This window comes from Lycium ferocissimum, unplaced genomic scaffold (assembly GCF_029784015.1).
Source record: "Lycium ferocissimum isolate CSIRO_LF1 unplaced genomic scaffold, AGI_CSIRO_Lferr_CH_V1 ctg7827, whole genome shotgun sequence".
Taxonomy (NCBI): Eukaryota; Viridiplantae; Streptophyta; class Magnoliopsida; order Solanales; family Solanaceae; genus Lycium; species Lycium ferocissimum.
Window position 1 is genome coordinate 70,862 of NW_026726966.1, and position 27,062 is coordinate 97,923.

Sequence of the window (27,062 nt, forward strand, 5' to 3'; positions counted from 1 at the left end):
GTATGTTCCTTTTCCTTTTCCTTGTCCTTTCTTGGTTTTGCCCCCAAAGCATCCTTCTTTGTATAACATATTTGTTCTTAATGTCCATTCATGCAACAATATTGACGATACTCTGGAACTTGTTCATATTCTAATTTGAGCCAATAATCATTCGCTCTACTATCCTTTAATCTCTTGTATCCTACCCAAATTTCATCTTTTTTTAGTTTGGATAAGCCAATTTCAACTCTGATTTTGGCAACACTCCCCTGGGATTTTCTGTAAGTAGCCTGCCCAGGTGTCAAGGGTTGTCCAAGTGATCTAACCATCTTAAGAGAGTAAGTCACATTGAAACAAATGACAAGGGAGTTGGTGTAGCAGAATCCATATAGGGACCAATGGTGTCTCAACTTTGCTCCATTATTGTTACATCAGATTAGTTTTGAGGACAAAAACACTCCATAACCAACTTTCATATGTGAACTGATCCTGTCCACTGCATAATGCACAAGTGTAAAAACATTTCAATTTTTAAAATGACAAGGCTAACGATTAAGAAAATTCTTTCGCAGGTTCCATTGTTAATTACACTAGCTCTTATTCATGGTTTTGCACGGAATAGTCTAAAACAGTGTTCAGTGCTTTTCAGAAAATATTCAAATAATTGTGTTCGAAAGAATGTCTTCAAATTCAACATACAGAGTAACCGCAGGAACAAATTAATGAACTAAATGTGTCATATTGAGGCTAATTTTATAGTGAAAGCCTGCCATTTGCAGCAGATCAAGTGTCGTTATCAAGTGTCGTACCAATTACACAACTTCTACATTCTTAATGAACTACTCATTGAATGTTGTAGTTCTCAAGCCTAAATGTTGTTGATTACATCAAAATCTACTGTTTGGCATGCTCCGATTCTTCTCAGCAAATTGAGTATACAAAACGGCTAACAGTTGGTGGATTTGCAGCTTTGCCTGCCTCATGTCATGGCTGGAGGCAATGAAAGGAATAATTTATCCTGAGTCTTTGTGCGTATGGAACTCGAGAATTTACAAAACAAAATAATCTTTAAGTAACACCATCTATTCGGACTTCTCAATTTCTCGGAATCTCTGCTCCCACTGTTGTGCATCATAATCTTGCTCATATAAGTCCTTGTCTGTACTGTAAACAATTCGTTCCTGGCCAATAAAAGTTCTCTGTGCCATATCCCGGGCACTCAGAAGCTGAAAATTATAGATACAGTTAAGCGAGCTGGTACATCTTGAAAGTGGACACTAGATATAAGTAGCAAAAGCTGTGAACATAATATTAGGAATCAAACATCACCAACATTGACTTGTCTCGGGAAAATTTGCCAAGAAGGGGCATTCAGCTAAGCAATAAATGTTACATGTATCGAGAATGCTCTGAGACAATTAACCATCTTTTTCTACACTGTTCTTTGGCAGCTCAAGTTTGGCAAATGTTTTACAATATTTTGTGTCTCAGATAGATGATGGCATGCCAATGCCACTACAGAAGTTTCGAAAAGCTGGAACAGAAAAGGCTTGCCTAAAGCAACGAAGACCATATGGAACACCATTCCAGTACGTATTTGGTGGTGTATATGGAGAGAAAGAAATATAAGAATCCTCACTGAATACGATACTTCATTTAACTCATCTCAGAACCAAATATTATACAAAATAAAAATAATAATAATAATAATAAGAACAAAAATAAAAAAGTATGTTCTTTATATTTTCTTTTTGAGATTACGTTCTCTATATTTTCTGGTGATGTATTTCTGAAAGGATAAACAACTCCTAGAAAAGCATAGAACGTAAAGTAAAAATGACAACATGACTAAGATATATATAGGTATCGTCTATATAGATCTTTTTCTTTTGTCCTAACTTTCATTAAGCCTGCATGGATCCCAAGAGGTTGTAGGTCCTTCGACACAACTTCCTTTCAGGTGACTTTAGGTCTACCTAACACCTTTACTCACCATGGTATTACATCTAGGACTGATAAGTCTTGCAGTTGACGCAGGACATGACCATACCATCTCAAGCGAACTTCTCTTATTTTATCCTCGCTATGTGCTACTTGACCTTATCACGAATGTGGTCATTTTTAATCTTGTCTAGTCTTGTATGACTGCAAACCATCTTCGCATCCACATTTCTGCGACACTCATCATGTGCATGTGTTGGACTTTAGCGGCCCAACATTCACTCCCATATAACATTGTTGGTCTTAAAATTGTTCTGTAGAACTTACCTTTCACTTTGGTAAGACATCTTTCTATCACATAACACCCCGATAGCACTTCTCCAGTTCTATCCGATTTTTGATTTTGTGTGACATCTTAATCTATTATTCAGTCCCTTGGAACAACGAGCCTAGAAAACTTAAGTATTTGAATTTAGACACCACAAGCCCATCTAATCTCACCTCGAATTCCCGAAGATAAAACTGATAACAACTTTTTGATTTCTTGTGGTGTAAATTAGAATTTGTAGATGATGCTAAGACCCTGTTATAGTTCATATATTTACTGCATAAACAGTCGGAGATGCTTTGGTTTATTGATGTAATGTACTGCACTATCTTTGTGCCTTTCTGTTTATAACATATACTCCCTCCGTTTCATTTACATGAACCTATTTCCTTGTTAGACCGTGCCAAAAAGAATGACCCCTTTCTGCATTTGGAAACAAATTACCTTTAAGCAAAGATTTATAGCCACACAAAATACATGTGATGACCACAAAGTTTAAAAGTCTTCTCTTCTTTCTTAAACTCCATGTCCAGTCAAATGGGTTCACGTAAATTGAAACGGAGGGAGTATTTACTATTTCAACAAACAAAACAAAAAAAGCGTTGATGAAATCCTAGGATACCAGATAGAAAACTTACAGAAACTTAAATACTGGAGTGTTTAGCATGGTAGAAGATTGTATGGGTCACAACATCCCCCACAAGATTGTATAGTTACCAGTTTCAAAAAAAAAACATCCCCCACAAGACACTGTCCCTTCTTGCTAATATAAAAGGCCCCTCTACTCTTTTTCTGTTCCCTTTGCCTTGTAGCTTATGTGTCACAACTCACAACTAATAAAGTTTCAGAGTATAACCAAATATAAGCAACTTAGCCAGCCAAATATATTGGCTATTGCCTTACCTGCATTTTCATTTGTTTTTCTTAATAACATGTAACATTTACTACATATTTTGTGCATGGCACTCCTCACAAGCAGCACTCTCATATGAGAATTTATATCTACCAACTCTTCAGTCCTTACCTAATGGACATTTCAAGTCCAGATGCATACGCCTCCATGAATATATGGTAGAATAGGACAACATAATCATGCAATCCAAGTTCTAGCGCCGCCCCCCCCCCCCCCCCCACACACCCACAAAAAAATAATAAAATATTAACTACATAAAACTACTTTTACAGCCTAGGACAAGATTAACTCTACTGGCATAAGCAAAGACAAGTTTAAGTAACCAAAATACACAGCTAAAATGTTGTTAAACATGCCACATAACATATGTGAGGCTATAAAATCTTGTCATTAAGGGTGTGTTCGGTATGAAAGAAATATTTTTCAAGGAAAATGTTTTATAGGAAAATATATGATTTTAGATTATATACTAAAAGCATTTGTATATAATCTAGACAAATACTATGGGAGGTGGGGGTGGGGGTGAAGATGAGCTGTTTTGGAGGGTGGGGAGGACACAATCAATGTGGAATGCCACTTGTGGAGCTTGTTTTCCCTACTTCCACTAGGGAAGTCATTTTCCTCATTTTTAAGGAACTTGTTTTTCCTACCGAAAATATTTTCCAAAACTTTTGACCAGCCGAACATGGGAAAATTGAAAAATGTTTTCCTCCACACCGAACACACCCTAAGAGTAAACTCGGAAGTTTTAAGTTAAAATAATTTCCAATTTAGAGATCTGTCATTCTTTTTAGAACGGACTAACAAGGAAATACTAACACATAAATTGGAACGGAGGGAGTAGTAAAGAAAGCAGCAAACTCTTCATACCTTCCGCCGCAGTGAGACATTGGGTCGTTCAAGTGCTCGGGCATATTGTTCCCTTGCTCGATTTCTTCTTTCAATTTCACCATTTCTCTTGCGAACAAGAAACCATCGGATCAATGGAATGGTGAAAAATGAGCCAGCATAAATCTACAAGTAACATCAAGCAGTTAATAAATGAGCAGTTCGCAACACTATTTACTTCCAAATAACAAGTGGAATACATCTGAATTAGATTACTTCTGTATGATATAAGAATCAATCAAGACATCAAATTCTCAAAACAATTATTGATAATCAATTAACACTGGAGTTTGCAATAATTTACTTTTAACTGCAGGCCAAAATTCACAAATAGAAACAACAACATACCCAGTGTATGGAAATTCAGGCTCGTCCATGGAAAAGTTTAATTAATTACAATCAGGCAATATTTCAAGATAATGTTTTGCAATTACCAAGTTGTTTCGTAGTTAATCAAGCACATCGTTGTTTCAAAAGAAAATTAAATTCCAGATGCATTAAATAACCTTAAAAGAGAAAGAGCAAAATCATCAAACAAAGTAATCAAGATGTGAAAAACTCTTTGTATACTCTGTGATTGCATACAACATGAATATTCTCAAGTGAGAACTAAATCCAGTTGCAGCATGTGAATGATCTCAATACATGGATGATTTAATACACAAAAAAAAAAAAAAATTAGTTCACGAATTATACTACAGTTGATACCTGAAGTAACGGAAATATCTCGGACACAAATGAGATGAAGTTACTCGGACTGACTGTCATGTTCCTTCAAAATACAACTCAAGTGGTAGATGTTAGAGAAACATTGCGATGACCCAAAGTAATGATTATAATTATTAATGGCTAGGAAATTACTTACATAACTATATAATTTAGGTGGGGGAAACAAATCAAAAAATTGCGTGGATAGCCCTTCATACGGACTGGTCTTTAATTTTTGCCACTCAATTCGCTGGTCTTTAATTTTTGCCCCTACTTCTCATTTAATGAAAATTTGTGGGCTTAAGTACCCTTTTCGCACCAGAGATTCTGGGTTCGATCCAGAGCAATTTCACAAGGCATAGGTTTCTATGAACCTCTGCCTATTCGGGCCAAGTTACATAGAACCTATGCCTTGTCCGGCAAAGGTTCGAGGAAATGAAGTTCTGCCTTAATTTCGCAACTATGCCTACAGGCATAGTTCTATGTAGTTTCATAGAAACCTTTGCCGTGTCCGGCATAGTTTCTATGCAACAACATAGCGAATAGGCATAGTTCCATATGAACTTATGCCTTGCGATTTATTTTTATTTTTTTTAACTTTGTTGGGGTTCAAACCCAGGATCCAAATGTCAGGGGTATTTTCGGCCATTTTTTTGTTACTTAAAAGTACCGAAGGGCAAAAATTAAAGACCAACAATTTGAGGGGGGGAAATTAAAGACCACCTCCGAATAGGGGCATTCATGCGAATGACCCGAAATAAATTACAATTTGGGCCTGAAAAGAATTGGATCACTAACTAAAAAGGTAGTGGGCCAAGCCCAAACTAGCTTTACATGGCAGATTCCAAACAAGGGCTATGATCATTAAAGTGTGGATTATAAGAAATTGTGTGTTGATTTGTTTGGCTTCGTACATCAGCCACTTTTATGGGTATGCGAGACAAACAATGTAGCAAGAGACAGAGACTTCATTGTTAAAGTAGTGGCAGCGGCGGCGGAAAAGGGGCATATAGAAAAGAATACAAGCTGATTTGCTTGGTTGTAATTGTCTATATTAATGTTGAGGAACAATCGGGATTAAAGAAAGCAATGGGTTTGGACAGTAGGTGACATTGAGAGCAAGCTGATCGAATGCTTGCTTTGTCTCAGCAGCACAATGAAGAAGAACTGGCAGCTGTGAAATAGTGAATTCGTGTCAACTGCAATTTGAGCTATCAGTGTATTTTCCTATGTGATTATTATTATTATTATTATTTTGAACATGAAAACCAATATATATATATATATATATATATATATATATATATATATATATACAGTAACATATTCCAGTATATTATATGAATCTTCAGCAATTGTGCTGGAATACAACAAAAACCAAACTACAGCCCTTGCTCCTTTTTTTTTTTTTTTTTTTTTTTTTTGTGATCAAGAAAAGATTACTAGGTAAACAGTCCTTGCTCTTCTTACAACGAATCTAAATCCTGTAAAATAGAATCCATATCATTAATATATTCAGCTTTACACCAAAAACAAAAAAATCCAGTTCATCTTGATCTTCTGCATATTGCTAGTTGTATCTTCAAAGCATCTTACGTTTCTCTCCTTCCAAACAGTCCACCAAATAGCTGCCGGGACAATATTCTCCAGCTTTGTTGGTAGTAATTTTACCTCCTCCATCCCAACATGACAGAAGTTCAGTTGTTCTTCCTGGAATTGCCAATCTAATACCCTCGAGGTTAATAAACAAGTCCCACAGCTGACTAGTCACTTTGCAATATAAGAATAGATGGTTGATTGTCTCTGCCCCTTGGCTACACAGGTAACACCTTGAACAAATTGATATACCTCTTTTCCTTAGATTATCCTCGGTTAGAACAACTTTTTTAACTACCAGCCAAGTAAAGCATGCCACTTTATATGGTGTCTTTACTCTCCATATATGTTTCCAAAGTCATTAATTGACTTGAGCTCTAGCCTGGTTCGGATCGCTGTAAGCTGAGCTGACTATATAGAAGTTAGAACCCCCCCTGCTATGTTTCTTCCAAATTCTTAAAGAATTCTGCTGTACATGGCAGTTCCCAATCATATAAAGGTCTTCTATATGCGATGTTCTATCCTTGTAAGGACCAAAGCTCCTTCACTATAGCTCCCTGCTCTCGATTCAGCTCATACAAGTCAGGAAAGAGTTGCTCAAGGCTACAAAATTCTCAACCAGTTGTCCTCCCAAATACAATTTTCCTGCCTTTTTTTTTTTTTTTTTTTTTTTATGATGACAAGGGAACCCGCAGCCGCTACCCTTCGGGTGCGCACACGGTAAACCCCGCTCCTGTGCAATAGCTCGCAAACCACACAGGAGAGATAACCTGCACTAGGCAAGCCCCGTGCGACGAGCTCGACCCAGACAGTGTTGTCAAAGGCGCGCTTAAGCCCTGAAGCGAGGCTCAAAACTTGTTGAGCGCTTCGCCTCGCTTTATGTGCGCTTCAATGTCGTCATCAAGGCTCTAAGACATACTTTTCCTTGCCATTGAACCTCTCTTGAAGAGGTGACACTAGATGATTGATATTTCACTTTATCGTAATGTTTTTACAATTTCTTTGTCCATATATTTGTTATTCATGCTTACTATTATTAGTCTTGGACTAAACATACATATATTTGTAATTTTGCACCACTGCGCTTTTTTTCACTAAAGCCCACGCTTTATTTGCGCTTTGCGCTTAAAGCCCCAGCTAAACTTAGAGCTTTTTTGCGCTTTTCGCTTTTGATAACACTGGACCCAGAAGGCAAATCCCCTACTGTTGTAAGCAGGGGGTTTCGAACCTGAGACCTCCATTATGGAAGCCCCAAATGTAGAATTTGATCTCTATCAGCTTCACAAAACAAGAGAGAATCATCAGCACACAAAATATGATTAAGTATCATACCCTCCTGGTCATTTCTGCCGATTTTGAGCCCCCTAATCCAACCTAGAGATTCTGCCTTCCTCAACATGTAGCTGAGAATTTCCATTACCAAAACAAAAAGATAAGGTGAGAGAGGATCTCCCTGTCATTCCTCTTTGCGAGCTGAAAAAAACTTGAGGGTTACCATTGATTAAAATGGAAAACTTCACTGTTGAGATGCAAAATCTTATCCAATCTATCCATTTCTCACCAAAATTCATCAACTTCAACAAATACAGTAATCAGTGCCAATTAACATGATCATATGCCTTCTCTAAATCAAGCTTGCAAGCCACCCCTTTTTTCTTTCTCCTAAACAAATTATCTAGACTCTCATTTGCTACCAGTGCAGCATCAGCTATTTGTCTTCCTTTAATGAAAGCATTTTGATTAGGAGAGACCAACTTGCTAATGACTGCCTTCATTCTCCCAGACTGGTCTCCAATGTTCAGGCTCACTACACAGATTCTTATAGAAATCCAAGATATGAGCATTTATAATTCAATCATCCTCCACCAGATCATCTCCAATCTTCAATTTATCGATATTATTAAATCTTCTATGAGCATTAGCCTGCTTATGAAAGAATTTTGTATTTTTATCCCCTTGCTTAATCCACAAACATCTAGACTTCTGCCTCTAGGAAATTTCTTCAGCCTTTGCCAGTTAGAAGAAGGCCTTTGCCAGTTAGAAACTTCTTCTAACTGCATCTTAATGGATATCCTTTCTATCTCATATTCTGCTTGTTGCTCAGATGATATATTTCTTCTACTGTGATCTAGCTACTGCAACCTTGCCAAAGCTTTACTCTTTCTGTCTTCTAGCTTCCCAAAAGTCTCCTTGTTCCACTTTTTTAGGTCTTCTTTTAGCATCCTCAACTTTTTTGCAAGAATAAGATCATCATCCCCCTCCACCACATAAGAATCCCACCAATTTTTAACCAAATCAGTGAAACCTTCATGTTCCAGCCACATGTTTTCAAATTTGAAATATCCTTTTCATTTTTTCCAATCACCACATTCTAAAAGAATTGGACAATGGTCCGAAGTGGTTCTGGGCAATACTCTTTGTTTGATGCATTTAAACTGATCACTCATCCTACTGAAATAAGAAACCTGTCCAATCAGGATGCACATGAACTGTCCCTGCTCCTGAACCATGTAAAATTTCCACCATGCAGAGGAAGATCTACTAAAGATAGATCATTAATAAAGTTTGAGAATTCTCTAATCGCTCTGGTGTTTGTAGCTACTCCCATTTTTTATTCCACACACTTAATTACATTAAAATCACCTCCAACAGCCCATGGTTGTGAAACAATTCCACTGATACCAGCAAGTTCTTTCCATAATGACTTCCTTTGTTTCCTATCACAAGGACCATAGACCCCTGTGAAAGCATATTGAAACCCATTGTTAATCTCCTCTAGTAAAATGGTAACTGAATGTTGCCCCAAATGATTATCCAAACAAACCCACCTCCTCTTATCCCGTAAGAATCCCCCCACTGTTCCCTTGGGCTCCAAGTTCCACCCAGTCTGACCATCTACAGCCTCCAACTTGAATGATACAAGGTAGATCAATTTTCTTCATTTTTGTCTCCGTTAAGCAAACTATGACTGCATTCCATCTTCTCAATAAAAGATTAACCATCTTTCTTTTCTCCTGGTCATTTAGTCCCCTCGCATTCCAACAAAAGCATTTCAAATTCATTTATCATTAATTGAAATCCTCCTGCCCCTACTTCGTCCGCCATTGCTGGATTCGCCTTTAAATCCCATTCCGAATTCTAAGGCTTTCAATTCCCTCTCACCCTTCCTGCCAGGAGATGCCTTGCACACAGAAGAATGCTTCTTGGACCTTCCCTCTTCAATACGTAACAAAAGTTCTAAAAGTTTATCTTCAATATCCGAAAATTTTATCCCCAGTAGTCTACTAATCTTCAGCATATTCCTCTTTAACCCTATTGATGCTTTCATTTGATTCAACTTTTCATTCATGTTAATCACTCTGTCTTCATACCACTGTAGCCTCAATTATATCATGATTTTCAGTTCATGTTGATAATTGTCTGGTTTACTTGTCATATTCTATTGATGATTTTGGGAAGTCTTGCCACAACCCTTTCAACAGTAGGCCGATGAGACTTACTGAGTACTTCACTACTTCCCATAGTCATCCCTCTTTCGCCTCTTCTATCCACGCACTGACAGTTCCAAGTGCCAGTAAACTGAGTGTGTGAGCAGATCAGCATTTGTGATCCATTGGTGAGTCAACCACCCCAGTCCTGTGGTTGCGTCCCACTTGACTTTAAGATGCTCCTTTAGGCTTTGACTCTGTTGTTGGATTCAGCTCATGGATTCAGCTATGTACTTTGGAGTTGATTATCTTTTGGGTTATGATATTAAGAACTCCTTCTCATTAAATTGTAGCTTTTATACTTAGAAGTTTTATGAAAATGCTTAAAGGGATTGTTCGCTCGGCTAGGGGTTGTCAGGTGCTGATCACGGATCCTTGTGAAATTTCAGGTCGTGACAAAATATAGAAGCCAAACTTAAGAATGTCTAAAGCACCACATGGAGATCCTTACTTCAACATGGTACCAAGAACAATGACGCCAAACAGATTGAGCCCACCCAATCCAATGACCAATGCCCTTTCCGATGAGCTTGTTTTGCTGCATTGTAAACACTCATGTTAGAGATCTCAAATCCACAAGTAAGAAATCTAAATTTACCAGCAATCAAGACAAATGATACCTAAATTGCAACTTCTTTTCTTGAAGAAATCTTTCAACCTGTCCAACCCAGTCAGTCCATCTTTTCCCTACATACTCCTTCCTTACACTCCTTTGTGGAGCAGCCGTACGCTGAAGTGATGGAAATCGGTACAGGATATTTCCCTGGAAAAAATAATTTATATAGAAAGAGAATGTTAGAATCTTGCTGTAAAGAGATCTTTGGGCGCACAACGTAGGGAAAGAGACATCAAAATCCCCTCAACAACCACGAAGTTATGCATACAGTCCCCTTTAAACTACCATGTTTGCCTCAGTAGCCCTTTATATCACTTTTATCACAGCACCCCATGCTGTTAGCTCCCATGAGACACTATAAAGATATTTAAATTTTGGCACCAAACTTGTACGCAGATGTCAACGACACCAATAATACACGCAATAGCTCAAATTAACCATTATTTTTTAAATTTTCTGAACCCTTAAGTTGAAATTTTAGTCAAGAGGAGAAACTCATTTACGCAGTGATCTGTTCTCTTTGTACTAGAATGCAGAAACAACTCTTTAACAGATATTGAGAAAGAAAAAAGAAAGCCGAAATGAGACAGAAGTTTACATTATCTTGCATATTATAACACTGACTCTCTTTCATAATCCCTTTCTTGTTTTTTTTAGTTCAACTCCTTATTTCATTTAAATAGTTGATGTCTAAATCCTCATAAAATTGAACAAAAATTTAGAAATGACTTCTTTATCATGTATGTTGAGCTTTGTTATCCAAATTTATAGATAAGGAGTAAGACTTGGCTCCATTCAAAGCTTGGACGATATATTTGACCATTTAGATATACTCATAGGGTCAAAATATGATAATTAATGCTCTCTCAAACAGCTCGACATTATGAGTTGGCTACAAATATAGCTCAGGTGTGAATTTGAGATTAATATATTAAACTTTTGGCAGATTCTTTAGAATAATTTGAACTATCAATACAATTACAATATCCATATTATAACTAATCAACACAAGTACGACGCATGTTGAAGATTCCAGGAATCAGAGCGAGGAGTCTAAATGAAACGGCTGGCCAAGCAAGAGTTTCGGTAATGGGGTTAATTGAAGTGAGGAGATAAAAATTGATGGGCCAACTGACAAATTTATGGAAGTTTAATAACTTCTGATGTCTGTACCCCAGAACCAGGTTTCAGAAAATGACACTAGAGACTTCAGGCAAGAAAATTCAGAAGCTAAAACTGATCCTCAAAATATTCTTGAAGCCAAGGTTGCACTATGGCAGACCCAAATCCTTTTCCAAAGCCATGTGCACAGAAAACATCACCCATACTAATCTGAAGGAAGAATTCAAACAAAAACATATCATGAATAAAGCTTTCACATACTTCCTCATCTACTTCTGGCTGACCATCAAACCGTAAAAGCACCGGAAGGATGTATGACTCATCATCCTGTCAGAGAAAACCCACACGTAATTCAAAAGTCAATTCTCAGATCAGGAGTAAGCTAACGAAGTGCAAATAAGCACAAAACTAAAGCAAGATAGACAATTAACAAGATATTAAGTAGGACTGAAACGCGAAAACATGGACTCTCAGGATTACGAAATAACCAAATGTTCAATTGATTTAAAAATAATTTTCCTGAAAAGGCCATTGGAACAAAAATTATAGCATTACTTCTGCAGTGGAAGGGAAAAGAAAAAGCAAAAGGATAATGGACAAGAAATCCAACATATAGTTCGTGTAGAACCCAACAAGTACCGTTTTGTTAGGAGTCTCCACATCAAGAAAGGGAGCAAGTTCTTCAGCAGCAACAACGCCACCATTTGATGATATATATTTCCCTATCTGCAAATTTTTTTTAGACAGCGGTAATTATAATATGTTGCTATAAATATCTGATTCTAACATAAAAATTGTAAAAGTTAGTGACAGCATATACATTAAACTTCTTTTTTTTTTTTTGAAACTGGTAACTATTACATTAAACTTCTTTTTTGATGAAGTAGATATCATAAAAAAGCGTCAAGCAGATGCAAAGGTTACAAAAGAGAGATTCAATAACACTAAGGAGCTGACAAACTCCAAAAAAAAGATCAGGGTTATTTATAGGGGAAAGGTTAACCCAACTAAAAAGATGAACCAAACATCTAGCCTTCAGGGAGCAACTTGCTTTTGAGGAGGCACCAGAACATCTGTGATGGGATTACTCTGTCCAATTACACCAAAAAATACAGCACATACAGAAACTACTAAAGTCACAAAGTAAATAGCTCAAACATTGGGCAGATGTACCATTTTACATACAAAATAAGGCCTTAAACTTAACTTCCCCAGATGAAATCACTTGATGAATTAAGACCGGCTAAAAGAAGAGTTCTTATTTGGTTAGCAGACTAGACACTTTCTAGCCAATATTTCTCCAGTAGCATCTAAGGCAAGAAGTACAAGTGAATATTAAACAGGGTGCTACGACAAGTCAACAAAATTCACTCCAATCTCTTTCTACTTTTTAAACTAGGATTCAAAAATCAGCAGCCATTGGTAACTAAAACTAGCAAAACAATACAACATCTAACGTGATTTTATGCAAAAATAATTATACCAAGATTGTTTTATGTTTTTCATCTTCATATCATGTTTTGGCGTGCAATAATAAAAAAACATTGTAAAGATTTTTCTCGTTATTCTTCTACATATCTAGATCAACAGTTGCAGATTCCTTTCTTCGACTTTATACTTCCTTGAGCGTCCTTTTTGTTTAATATCATAAATGATATTTATGTAACCACAAATACTAAATACAATATTATTATTCCAACGAGGTAGCCTAGAAACAGGCATGAAGGCACTAATTTATTGCATCTAAGAGCCAATGATTGATGAAGTAAGAAGACAATTTTCAGCCATTTATTTATTTTGGGAAATTATACACCCAATGGTCACCCAATTTTAATTCATCCCCCGTCCTGAAGAAAGAAAAAGTTAACATTAAGCCTCTCCCAGCATTCTCTTTTTGCTGGTATATCAATAAAAGTTATTCTTTACCTACCAACAAAGTTAAATTAAGCACGGAAAATCCTAACTGGCCACCACGCAAAACTGTACCTCACTCTCTTCGGTTCATTGCTCAAATAACCAAGTAGTAACATGAGAGTATGAGGGCATTGGCAATTACACCTCTCCTCTACCGGAAAAAAAAAAATCAAACATCCCCTCCATCAAATTATTTCCCACAAAACTTAGACACAAAGGTATGACTACAAGTCTCTTAGTCATCTATGTTATAGACACTAAAAGACTGAAGCAACGGTCACTTCATCCAGGACATCTATCCCTTTATCCAAACAACGTAACCCCAAAGACGTCCTGGGGTGTCAATAAGGTATGCAGATAAGGAAAAATTCGTAACTGCAAAAAGAAATTGTAATGAAACAACGAAAATAGAACAACTTATTGTCGACGAAAGACGCTGTAATGCAGAACAATTAAAAGAGAACATCTATCTCATGTCATTTATGCGGGTAGAGATTAACCGCCGACCAGAAAGCATGAACAAAGATTTACCAGAAGCAGGAAAGAAAAGAGGAAAACATAAAAAGTAGAGAAGTTATACAATGCCAGGAATGAGAAATTGAATTAATAGACCACTTGACTTGGAGTAGTAGCTTAATGGTTGCAATTCTATCCAGAATGTGAAAGATTTTAATCCCACCGAATGCCATCCTCTTCTACTTCACTTTCCCGTTATTCACGTGCCCCAAGCCCATCCCCACCATAGAAAAAAGAAAGAAAAATAAAAGCAACGGACCGCTAAATTCAGTGCTCGATAATTACCAACTTCCACCTCTCCTCTTCAATCTCTTGATTTGGATCACCATCACCAAATACAAAGGAGAAAACCTGCAAATTTAGCAACAACTGTTAGTCATGACAGACTCAGATGCAAATATAAAAGCATCAGCTCCAATGCCTTTTACCACATACAGATTCAATGAAGTTCATCCCACCACTTTCTTCGCGAACTCGTCGTCTCCTATAGTAGTATGGATCCCAGTACCTAGAAGAAAATTAACTAGATTAGAAAGGTCCCCAGGCTTTCATGAAGCTTTTAGCTATGGTACATAATATTTCAAAATGGAAAATGCATAAGGTTCACCCATATATGGGTCATGATAAAGTTATCCCATTGAACATGTATCACAGTTGTTAGGTTAGAACATTAAAATGTGAGAAATAAGTATATTTTTTCCAGAAATAGAAGTTCTTGCATGAAATACCTTAGAGCAAAAGATAATACTTTTATGGTATTAGGCTAGCTGTCATGATCACTAATCAATCAAGAAAAGGAAAGGACGAAACCAACCATCTTAGTGCTACTACCTTTACTTTTTCAAATAAATAAAGTTCCTTTTATTTAGATTAACTCAAAAGATACAACTCAAATAAGTATCTTCTTCCCTTTTTGAGATTCTAATGGTCATATATTTCCGCCACAATCATCTTCACGGGGTCTTGCCAAAACTAAAGGGAAACTCTTATTTTCCAGTACATAAAATCAAGGTTGATTTATTCTAAGCCAGATTCCCCTCAATGTATGGATTGCAATTGGTAGTTTAACTGCTTAGGTTTGAGATTAAAAAAATTACCGGGGAGGTAAAACGCCACTCAAGCAGATACTAAAAAACCAAGAAGGAAATGGCACAAGAACGTGTTGCAATACAACCACTGACAGCTAGTTGTTCCTAGTTCTTCCCTTTGCTTGCCTTGAGAAGGCCAAAGAGCAGGGTCTGGACTCAGGACATTCACAACACAGTTACATGCTTTGAAGATCAGTCATTTGATCTTCGCACTTAAGAAATAAGAAGGAACTCTACCAGAGCACACTGTCAGAGAAGGTTCTGCATGAAAAAGTCGCAGTTGATCTGTATCTGAGGTGCTTCTTTTACATCCATTTGTTGGAGCAAGAAAAACTATATCTTGATATTTTTTGTAAAAATATAGGCCAGGCCACCAACACCCCTGATAAAAACCGTCGAGAGAAAGTAAAATAATTCCGTTGTAATGCTAGGACAAACCACTAAGCAGAGAACCACATTTTCTCATATCTAAAAAAAAAAAAAAACACCTAGCCTCAAAATAATGGTAAAAGCTCTAGCTAAACCATGACTGCAGCAAACACCAAAAACTTGCAGCCCCAGACACACAAGTTGTCTGTCCATAATATATCCTTTTTTTAGAATGTTAACAATTTTATATATTAAAAGGGTGCACTACACAAGTTGTGGAGTCACAAAAAATACAGGGGAACCAGAAAAAAAAAAAAAAAAGTTCCTAGATATGAGTCATCTTACAAATAATCTAGGACATCAAAGATAGATTATGCTTCTTCTAAATATTCTTATTTACACCAAATAGTAAAGGACTAATCATTTCATCTTTATCTTTCGAATGTTGTTGTTTTTGTCTTCAACGGATCTCAGATTTTTCTCTCCAAACTGTCCACCAAAAGCATGCAGGGACAATCCTCCATCTCTCCTTCTGACGGGATAGGTTGCCATCCCTGCTCTAACTTTTTAAAACATCAACTATTCTTCCAGGCTTCACCCACCTAATTTCCCTTAGGTTAATGAAAAAAATTTCAAAGTTGATCTGTCCATTTGCAGAGTAAAAAGAGATGGTTTATTGTCTCTGCCTTTTCTCACATAAGTAACATTTTGAACATAACTGATAACCCCTCTTTACCAGATTATCATGTTTCAAAACTGACTCCTTAGCCAGCAGCCAAGTGAAACATGCTACTTTGCAAGGGATCTTAACTTTCCATATCATTTTCCATGGCCAACATCTAACCTGATTGTTGGATATGTTGTACTATTCCCTATAAGCTGACTTAGCAGAGAATATAACTTTACTACCCCTTTGCCAAATCATGCAATCCTCAGTTGTGGTAGTACCTCTGAATTGTGCCAATAGATTGTAGAACTCTAAGAATCTACCAATCTTCCAGTCATTTAATAGTCTTCTGAAGCTAGGATTCCACCTTTGTTGTGACCAATCAATAGACCTGCCGGCTGCCACAGTTGCCTCTTGTTGACAGAGATTGTAGATATCTGGAAATTGCTGCTTCAAAGAGTCTTGGACTAACCAATTGTCTACCCAAAATGAGATCTTCATCCCATTACCTGGTTTGTATCTTGCTTTGTTTCTGATTAATGGCCAAAGGTTCCTTATGGATCTCCACACACTGACCTCATAAGAAGAGTTCACAGGATTTGTTGTCCAATTACCTCCAATCCCATACTTGGTTTTAATTACCTCTTTCCACAGTGAGTTCTCATCTGGAGCAAACCTCCACAACCACTTCACCATCAGGCTTTGATTCTGGATCTTCAGGTCTCTAATTCCCAAACCCCATTTCTTTTTGCTAACTGTCAAAGTGCTCCAGTTAACCAAATGTATCTTCTTTTTATCTTTCCTTCCAAAAGGAAATTTTCTTCTTAGTGCATCAATTCTTTTTCTCACATTTGCAGGCATTGGAAATATAGGCATCATGTAGGTCGACAAAGCATCAAGCACACTATTGATCAACGTTAATCTTCCCTCCAATAATAAGTATCGACTCTTCCAGCCAGTGTGGTCAAAGGCGCGCTTAAGCCCTGAAGCGAGGCGCAAAACGTGTTGAGCGCTTCGCCTCGCTTTATGAGCGCTTCGCCTTGCTTTATGGGCGCTTCAATGTCGTCATCAAGGCTCTAAGGCATACTTTTCCTTGCCAATGAGCATAATCTTGAAGATAAAGACATTAAAGATTGATATTTCACATTATCGAAAAAAAAAAAAATCAAATTCTTTGTCCATATATTTGTCATTTATGCTTATGATTATTAATCTTGGACTATACATAAATATCTTTTCTCCAGTTGCGCCTTTTTTCATTAAAGCCCACACTTTATTTGCACTTTGCGCTTAAAGCCCCAAAGCTGGACAACACCAAGGTTGACTCTGATGGGGCAATAAGTTAATATCGAATCAAGGAAATGAAAAAACTCAATTATCTCTAAATTAATGATCTCATGTTGTTACAACAAATAAACATAATAAGACAACCATGAAATCAGTCGAAATTTAGGACATGAATGCACAAAAGAGGCCACAAGTGAGGCCCTTTATAAACTTCAAGAAGCGAAACAAAGATAAGCAAAATTGCACCTAGAGCGACATTGCTTCTTCCACAACAATGGATCAAATTATAATTACCAGAATAAATCAGTTGGACTTAAGTAAAACGAGAAACCGCTGTCATAAGATCTGCCTCGTCTTCCCCGATTGTCTTCTTCACTGTAAAGAAAGCAAATGTCAGAAACAAATGGCCCAAAACTAAGGGTATATTTGGAAAGCCACCTTGTAATTGGATTTGGTGTAATTAATAGGGTAGTAATTACAAATCCTAGTAATTACACAATATAGCTATAGTAATTACGAAGACCTGTTTTCATAACGTAATTATAGAGTAATTACGAACGCAGTGTTTGGTTGCACAAGTGTAATTACACAGTTAGATCTTTTAAATTTTTAAAATAAAATTTAGCTATCAAAAGCTAGATGTTAATGTTTGGCAAATCTGTGTCTATATAAGAAATATTACTAAATTTTATTTATTACTAGGTATTCAAAAAATATACTATTTTTTAAATAAATAATTGTAGATTTGTAACTAATATTGTAAAAAGTAACTGATATTCAGTTTTCAAGACACTGGGTAAGTTGTTGTCGTTGTTGTTGTGTATTTTCAAGCAAACAACATTTGTAGAATTAATTAATAAAAAATTTAGCCAAGCACACATTCTGAAAAACATCATGGGGATGCATGTTTGACAAAAAATCAATATTTACAACCATAAGTTAATAACATTTTTCAAATGTTTGATAAAAAATAATCTATCAATTCTAACATCACTCAGTATAAGTCAAGTTTGTCTATAACCTCATTCTACAAGGCAATCAAACTTTAATGACATCACTCATTATAAGCCAAGTTTGTAGATGACTCATTCTTTCTATAATTAGGAGGTGTAGTTTTAAGAAAATAGAATAATAACACAGCTAAGCAAAATTTATATAAAAGAAAACAAATAAGAAAGAAACAAAATATGAGAAATTTCATGGAAGCACATGAAGTAAAGGTTGGATATGAGAAGTAAAGAAATAAAAGGTAGATAATGTAAAAAGAACTATATATTAAAAAATTAAAAAATATTTAAAAGTAAAAAATTAAAAATTAAACTACAAAGAAAAGAGAATGGAAATAAAAAATAAATTAAAAAGAATATAAATTAAACCAAAACAGAAAGAAACTAAAAAAATAAAATTGTAATTACACCGTGTAATTACCAGCAATTCTCAATCCCTCGTGAAGAATGTAACTCCCTCTCAATTAAACTCGACTACGTGCTAACCAAGCGATTACTTGGTCAGACAGACATGCTAAATTGAATAATTACACCCAATTCCAATTACAAAGTGGCTTTCCAAACAGGCCCTTAGGAAAATATGGATTTGAGAAAAATAGGTATCTCAAGAAAAAGTAGGTACAAAATGATTTCAAGACTTATAATGTCTACAAATACCTTCTACTAGAGAGGATAGCAATTATGGTTGTATAGACAATGACAATCGAAGCAATTAGTGCTGTACCAAAGGAAACCCTCACTAAGTATTCACCTGCAAGCTGCAAAGTATTGACGTTCCCTCGGAAGATAAGTATTATGGATAGACATATTCTAAATAACACATATTAACATCACCAATAGAATAGGATTAATACCTTTGCTTTCTCCAGCAAAGGCTCAATCTTCATCCTAAATGATTTAGCCGTGAGATTTGAACGATAATCCTTAGGAAATACATAAAGGACATCACCCTCATCTGATACCTACCAAAACCATATTAGCCAAAATCTGATTAAACAACCGAAATGTGGCATAAATGCATGACCCTACAACTCTACAAGTCATCCATTAAAAAGGTGATCAGCTTCCAAAGAAAGAACTAAAAAGTTCAATGATATATTATATTCCACAAATATTTAAGAGGGACTCCAACAGAAAACTCTAATAAAGAGCCTTGAACAAAAATAGTCAACAGATACAGCATATGAACCTTCATATGGATGTTGCAAACTTTTCAGGTACCATTGTCAGTCACTCTTAAGCACATACTCATCATCCTTTGGGTTAACCTTTTCTATTTTTTCTAACCGGTTGATTTAATCAAAATAAGAGAACTTCATGTGTTCTGGCAATTTGAGCGTCACAGGCAATATTAGCCAATGCCAAGAGAGGTCCTTCACTATTCTGAAAAATCCAGTGTCATCCTTAAATAAATATATCCAACCATTAGGTCCTCCAAACTTTACTTGCTTGGCATTAGCCTCCAAATATAAATTTCATCAACCTTTGGAAAGTCGAATGTCTAGCTCACACAGTGGAATTTATGATATTTAGCTGAAGATCAATTAAAATCTTCCACAAAATAAAAGGAAGAAGATGTAGAGGAAGGTATGATTTGCATTTATTTCCCTTTTCTTTGTTCACTTTTAATATTTACAGGAAAACATTTAATAAGCCATTTGAGCTAGAGATTTTAGTTGTGAAGGTTCTTTCGGCTGAAATTCAATGTGATGACCATCGACACCAAACAAGTAGAACTTGGAGGACCTGAGAGCTGGAACTCATATTTCATAATGCACTAACTAAAATAGTTTAAAAACCTTCCATGCCATTTGTTAAATTTACAGTTCAGCTGTATTAGGCGATTCTATTACTACTTTTTCAGATCTACGATTTATTTGAATCATCCTCAGGAAAAACAAATATAAGGACTATCAGTGCCAAACAAGTAGACGAAAGGATCTCATTTTATAGGGATAGCATTGCACTTAGAATATTTTAAGTTCAATGCTAATTAAATTTATATATATCTAAATTTGGTGACTCTATTAGTACTCATTTAGAGCATGTTCGGAGAGCCACCTGGGAATTGGATTTGTGTATAAGTTGGTGTAATTACACAGTTTGGCATGTTTGTCTGACCCAGTAATTACTCGGTCAGCATAAAATTGGGTGTAAGGGAAGGGCGCAATTACACTCTCCAATTCTTAAGGGCAAGGTGATAATTACTGGTAATTACACTGTGTAATTACAAGCTAAGGTAACATATTTCCCTTCCATTTCTCTTATTCTCATTTTTCAGCCTTCCAACATGTTGCTTATGGCGTGCTTCTATATAGTTTTACAGCTTCTCATATTGTGCTTCTTTTGTTGTTGTTGTTTTTTTTTTTTTTTTTTTTGTGGTGGTGGGGGGGGGGGGGGGGTGTTTGTTCTTAGTTCTTAAACTCATATTTTACTAGCCTGTTATGAAAAACTACCTTCTAAACTCATATCTATCTTTTTTTTATTTAAAAAGTGGCACAAATCATAAATTTCATATTATATTCATATGAGTTGGTAAAAAGAAATTAAATTCATTAACTTTTATTAATTATTTTATATTAACATATTATTTATTTGCAAGATAGTCAAGATATAGATTTTTTTTTTTTACAATATTAGTTACAAATTTATAAATATGTAATATTTTTATCAAATAAGAATATGTAGTTTAAACATCAATATCTGATATTTCTTATATACAAGTGTATTTGTCACACATTTAAAGTTTGTTTACTACTTCATCTGAAGAAAAAAAAGCTCATTAATGTTTTTAAAATTAATTTTTATTCTTAAAACTAAATATTTGACAGTGTAAATACACTTGTTCAACCAAACATGACAAAGCCAAAATTATACTGTAACTACATTATGGCAACCAAACATGTCTTTGATATTACTATGCAGTGTAATAACTACCCTTGTAATTACATTGTAGTTTCCAAACACACCCTTAGTGTTACCATCTCTTCAATCTTGCATACCGTCCAATAACCACTTATATTAACACATGTCTGATGTCTCCGCTAAGTAGTAAGATATTAGGTCTCAATCTGGAGAAGTTCATTTATTTTCAACAGAATGAAGTTGAGATTTGACAAAAGAAAGTTGCATAGTTAAAACTCAAGGGACTGAAACGCTCTCAAGTTACAAGTTCCTCTGAAGCCAACCAAAATGCAACACTAGCAGATTATTAATCCGAACATCATTTTTAGAAGGCATTGCAACGATAGAGAAGTTGACAATACCTGCAGTTTGCTCAACAACTTGAGACTAACTCCTTATGTAAGACAGAAAGGACGGCATTTGTTGGAAGGGCAAGAAAGATGGTCTATTTATAGTTACATCATGCTAATTGCTACACAAATACAATGGATGCAGCAGGACCCATGTGGCCTTGGAAACAGACTTGGAGAAGTTATGCCCCTTACAAGGTCCATTTGCCTATAAAAGAGAAAAAGTTCCTCACTTGACCTCAAGCTGGGGAAGGCTAGTTCAAGAACTAGAAATATCTCACTTTTCACCTGGTTAGCAAGCAAGAACGCATGCCTAACAAAGTCTAATCTACAAAGAAGAGGTATGAGCATTTCTAGCAGATGTGAAGAGCATTCAGTGGCCACAAACCACCTGCCTCTGCAGTCTGGACTGCAAAACTACTGTAGAATTGCGGGATTTGCTTTTTTAATGGCCTTAAATGGACTATGCCGTGGAATCGCTACAAGGTTGGCAGAAAAGAGAAATGAGGGTATCCATACAAGTATCTATAATGCAACCATTTGGTGAATTATATGGAGAGAGAAATCAAAAAGAAAACTAAGACAAAAGGAGAATGTTACTAGTCTTAAATTTCATTGTATTTGTTTGCTTTCTTTTGGAGCAACATGGTAAGTGTAGATGATACTGATGTAGAAGCCATGGTTGACTTTATTAGTTCTCTATAGCAACTTTTTTGGCATACACTTATGTTCCTACCAGCATTATCTTGATGCTTATACATTTACAAAAAATTTACCTTACCAAGAAAAAGAAAAAAAAAAGAGAGAGAACTCAAGGGACAGATAGTGGAAAAGGAAGCAATTGAAGTAGCTGTCACTTTGCATAACATGATATAATTACATGGAAACAAATGAATTGACAAAAAGCCAATAATTTTTCACAAACCAAGCAATTGATTTAACAACACAACAACAACATAGCCACTGTAATCCCACAAAGTGGGGTCCGGGAACGGGTAGAGTGTACGAAGACCTTACCTCTACCTTGGAGGTAGAGAGGCTGTTTCCAATAGACCCTTGGCTCGAGGAAACACAGTTCAAACCAGTTTGGAAAAGGAAATAAAGGAAATGAAGAAGCTATGGTAGAATCCGATGGAAAGCATGACAAAGCATTCTGAACAGTAACAACAACAAAAACTACAATAATCGGGAGTACAAGATAGTAACAGAAATCGAAGATAGTAACAGAAATTGAAGGGCAATAAACTACTGGAGTAATGGAATACTAACCTCCAAGAAGCCATTAGTATCAGAAGCAAGAGCTTGCAAAGCTTTCTGAGCTTGAGTCAACTGAAGGCCAGCTTTACTGGCAACATCTCCAACTGTAACCCTTTTCCCCAATGCATCAACAGCTTCCATAGCCCTCTTCCTTACATCAGAAGGCACGTTATCGCTCTCCACAAGACCACTCGCCCTAACAAAATTAACTGAACTCCTCCTCTTACTCCTATACCTCAAACCCTGAGAGTGTATTCGTGAAGGTTTTAGGACAAACGATTTTCGAGAGAATACAATGGATTGAGTGTTGGTGGGTCTCACTGTGAAGAAGAAGCATGTTGAAATGGCTGCCATTGACTATACAATTTCTTCTTCTTCCTAATCAAGATGTTCCCATGGAGGTTTTTCAGTTTGAATTTGGAATTTTTGCTTGGTGAAGAAGAAGCCACTGGTTGGATTGGCGTGAAATATAACTAGGGATAATTTGATACAGAAAAAATAAACTAAAGTGACAAAAAAAGTTCACTAATTAGAAACAGTGACAAGTTCGACCAGCCAAGGTCAAACTTATCTTTAAAATGTGATTAAATTAAAGTGGAATTAAATTATAATTTTTAAAATTTATTAATCTTTTACAAAATACACAAAAGCCCACACACATTATACAATATCTTCCAACCAACCCCTACGCCCCCCACTTCATTATTTCCAAAAAAAAATAAGTTCTTCCTCTAGGCGGCAAAACCACCACGCATACCAGCGCCACTGCCTTCATCTCGTTTTTCCTCTTCAAAATCAAGAGATTTGTTCTTCCTCGTCGCTGTTGCTCGTTTCTCTCTCTCTCTCTCTCTCCATTGCTACTGCTTCTCTATTCATTCTCAGGTAAAGTTTTTCTTTCACTTGGTTCAAAAGTTAGGATTTTGAAATCAAAGTGTGAAAGTGATGATTTTGGTTAGAGAAGATAAAGAAGAACATGGTTTTGTCTTGAATGTTGTTTGTTTTGTTGTTCTGTTTTTGAGAAGTTGTAGTTTGGGGTATTTGTTGCACTTGTTGGTTTTTGTGAGTTTGTAAATAGTGGTTGTGGTTGTGAAATTATATAGTTTGGGGTATTTGTTGCACTTGTTGGGGTTTGTGAGTTCGAAAAAAAGGCTTGCAATTTTGTTGATGTTTTCCAACAACTGAAATTACCTGTTGCAGCAAATTTAGCACTTGTTTGACAGTTGCAAACATCTACTGAGGTTGCATGGTTAAAAAACCCCAATTTGGTGTATTTTGTTTAAGTTGTGAGTGAGATTTGTGATGGTTGTGTGTTTGTAGTGAAATATAGATGTTTTGTAGTCAAAATTAGATGTTTTTGTTGTTGTTGTTGCTGTCATGGTATGGTTTAGGAAAAGTTTTGATTTTTTCCAACAGCTGTTGGATAAAATCAAAACAATTGTTGAGTTTTTACGGCCAAACTAAAGCGATGTTGTTGTAGCATATTAACAAAATTATTGTAAAAAATCAAAACGATTGCTAAGGTGTTACTCTTGTTTTTTTATTTCCAATTTCGTAGAATCTCTTGCAACAAGTAATAAGTTGTTGCAACAACTTCATATTTTGTTACCTTGATTAAAATTGCAACAAAATATGAAGTTGTTGCAACAACCGATTACTTGTTGCAACAGATTCCTTTTTCCTTTTTACTTTAAATGTTGCACTGATCAATTAAAACTGTTTTTTTTTTTATCTCTTGTGTGTAGATAAAATGGCTCCAGTTAAAAGAAAATGAGAGAAACCAACTGAGGGAGAAAGTAAAAGAGCCAAGGTGCAAACACCATTAGATGAACTTGTCAGTGCTATTTGTGAATCAACAAATGTAGATGAAAGAGTTAGTGAAACTGGGGCTTCAGAAAGAGAGGAAACCCACGAAACCTCTCAGGTAGAAGTTTTCGTTGGGCATGAAGAAGAAAGAGATAAAAATGAACAAAATGAAGAACAACAAGAAGATAAAGAAAACGAAGTAGATGAAGGAGATGATGAAGTAGACAAAGATGAAGAAACTAGAGAAGAAAGTGAAAAAGATAATGAAAAATCTACTAAAGGAGATGAAGAAAATGATGAAGGAGATAAAGAAGAATGAGATGAAGGAGGTGAAGAAACTGAAAAAAGGTAATGAAGAAGACGAAGAAGAAACTACAGATCACATGTCGACGACCTTGGCCTAGTTAAGAAAAAAAAGGAAACATAATATGGATGCCAATATTCTTGAGTCTTCTAGTATTTCCACAGATCCCAATAGACCTTCCATTGACGAGATCATCAAGAGTTTCAGCATTGAAAAGTACGGCATGAGGATGCCGCTGAATGAAAATAATGATTTGTCTGGTGATATTGTGGTCAAATCAACATGGGCAAGGGCTTTGACAAATTTAGGGGCATTCTACGGCAGCAGGGGTTGGAGAATTTCTTTAGGGCTAGCTGCTTTGGGCTCTATTTAGATTTGCTTGAAGAAACTGGTGCGCGGTTTCAAATGACAATGGTGTCTGGGCTTTTGAAGCGTAGGATTATTTGTGATAGAAAGGATGAGGTTTGGATTAATTATTGTGGCATGCCTGTTTGCTTTGGCATGAAGGAGTTTCCATAGTTCTTAGGATTGAGATGTCATTCTTGTGAGCCTCTTCCTACTGTTGTATTAACTAAGCCAGCCAAGAAAGCAAAGGGTTCCAAAGCTAAGAATGATGTCTCTTAGGTAGACTTAGTGGAAAAGAGCTACAAATAGAAGAAATTTTTGGAAGATTTGGAGTCCAAAACTTTCTCGAAAAAGCACAAGGAGGCACTGGGTTAGTTTGGTTTGTGCACAGTGTTCTTTGGGAAAGATACATAAACAACAACATAGCGCTTGGATTGATTAAACTTGCGGAGGACTATGATGCCTTCAACAACTATTCCTGGGGTCTTATAAGCTTTAGGTTGACTGTTGAATATTTGTTGAAAGAATTGAAGCCAACGGGGAAGACGGTAAACCTATATGGCTTCCCTTGGGCTTTTATGGTAAACTTTCTTCAATGTTTTATCTTTTTTTTGTTGTTGTTGTTGTATTTCAATTACTATTTTGATTTTTGATGGCATCTTCTTTTCTAGGCTTGGGCATTTGAAGCCATTCCTCACCTCCGGCATCAAGTCAAGGAATACTCCGAAGAAGTTACTTTTCCAAGAATTCTTAGATGGCTGACTGCCAGGAACAACACAAAATTGAGTGTTGACCTTTTCAACCCCCCTAAGGAAGTTGTAAGCATTAGAACACATTCAGATAGAATAAACTTAACTTCTATAAGCTTAAATATTTTACAACAGATAACTAGTTGTTGCAACAACTTTTGTATGTCTTTGCAACAAAATATACATCATTTATGACAAGTTATGAATGCTTGGACATTAACTTTGTTACCAAACAAGTTACCTAACAAATGAATCTATTATAATATGCAACTAGTTTTTTACAACGGATGAGTAACTTTGCTGACAAGTTACCCGTACGGTTGAAATGTCAACAAGATGAGAAACCTGTAACGACAAGTTACCCATCTGTTGGAAAATATCCAACAAATGAATCGGTTATAACATGCAGCTAGTTTTTTACAACAGATGAGAAACCTGTTGCAACAAGTTACCCATCTGTTGGAAAATGTCCAACAAGTATCACACCTGTTGCAACAGATCACTTTATTTGCTAATTTGATAACTTCTGAATCTGTTACAGTAAGTTTTTACAATAGGCACAATAATCTGGTGCAACAAGGTACTAATCTGTTGGACAATATCCAACAAATGAGTAACCTGCAGCAACAGGTTACCTATCGGTTAGACAATGTCCAACAGATGAGTAACCTGTTGCAACAAGTTAATCATTTGTTGGAAAATGTCCAACAAGTATCATACCTGTTGCAACAGATCACTTTATTTGCTAATTTGATAACTTCTGAATCTATTAAAGTAAGTTTTTACAACACGTACAATAATCTGTGGCAACAAGTTACTAATCTATTGGACAATATCCAACAGATAGGTAACCAGCTGCAACAAGTTACCCATTTGTTGGACAATGTTGCAGAATAAACTACAGTGATAACTTCTTTTAAATA

The 27,062-nt window shown here is 36.0% G+C and overlaps 1 protein-coding gene and 1 long non-coding RNA gene across 2 annotated transcripts; both read right to left on the reverse strand.

The window, feature by feature from the left end:
• Positions 1-698: 698 nt before the first annotated feature.
• LOC132045757 (uncharacterized protein At5g03900, chloroplastic-like) lies at positions 699-23,423 on the reverse strand. The gene is made up of 13 exons (XM_059436342.1): positions 22,951-23,423; positions 19,282-19,389; positions 19,085-19,185; positions 17,715-17,795; positions 14,445-14,517; positions 14,295-14,360; positions 12,219-12,305; positions 11,841-11,906; positions 10,462-10,604; positions 10,293-10,379; positions 4,758-4,821; positions 4,032-4,175; positions 699-1,205 (listed from the first exon to the last, which is right to left on the reverse strand). The coding sequence occupies exons 1-13, from the start codon at positions 23,290-23,292 to the stop codon at positions 1,062-1,064; spliced, it is 1,506 nt and encodes a 501-aa protein (XP_059292325.1). The 5' UTR covers positions 23,293-23,423; the 3' UTR covers positions 699-1,061.
• LOC132045758 (uncharacterized) lies at positions 9,381-10,283 on the reverse strand. The gene is made up of 2 exons (XR_009412522.1): positions 9,906-10,283; positions 9,381-9,825 (listed from the first exon to the last, which is right to left on the reverse strand). It is a non-coding gene; the product is annotated as an uncharacterized LOC132045758 (long non-coding RNA).
• Positions 23,424-27,062: the final 3,639 nt, after the last annotated feature.

Coding starts and splice junctions, on each gene's coding strand:
- LOC132045757 (XM_059436342.1), bottom strand. CDS start 23,292: ATGGCAGCCATTTCAACATGCTTCTTCTTCACAGTGAGACCCACCAAC. Junction 10,380..10,461: donor GAAAAGAAGTTGCAATTTAG/GTATCATTTGTC, acceptor TTTACAATGCAG/CAAAACAAGCTCATCGGAAA. Junction 4,176..4,757: donor AGATATTTCCGTTACTTCAG/GTATCAACTGTA, acceptor TGTTACTTGTAG/ATTTATGCTGGCTCATTTTT.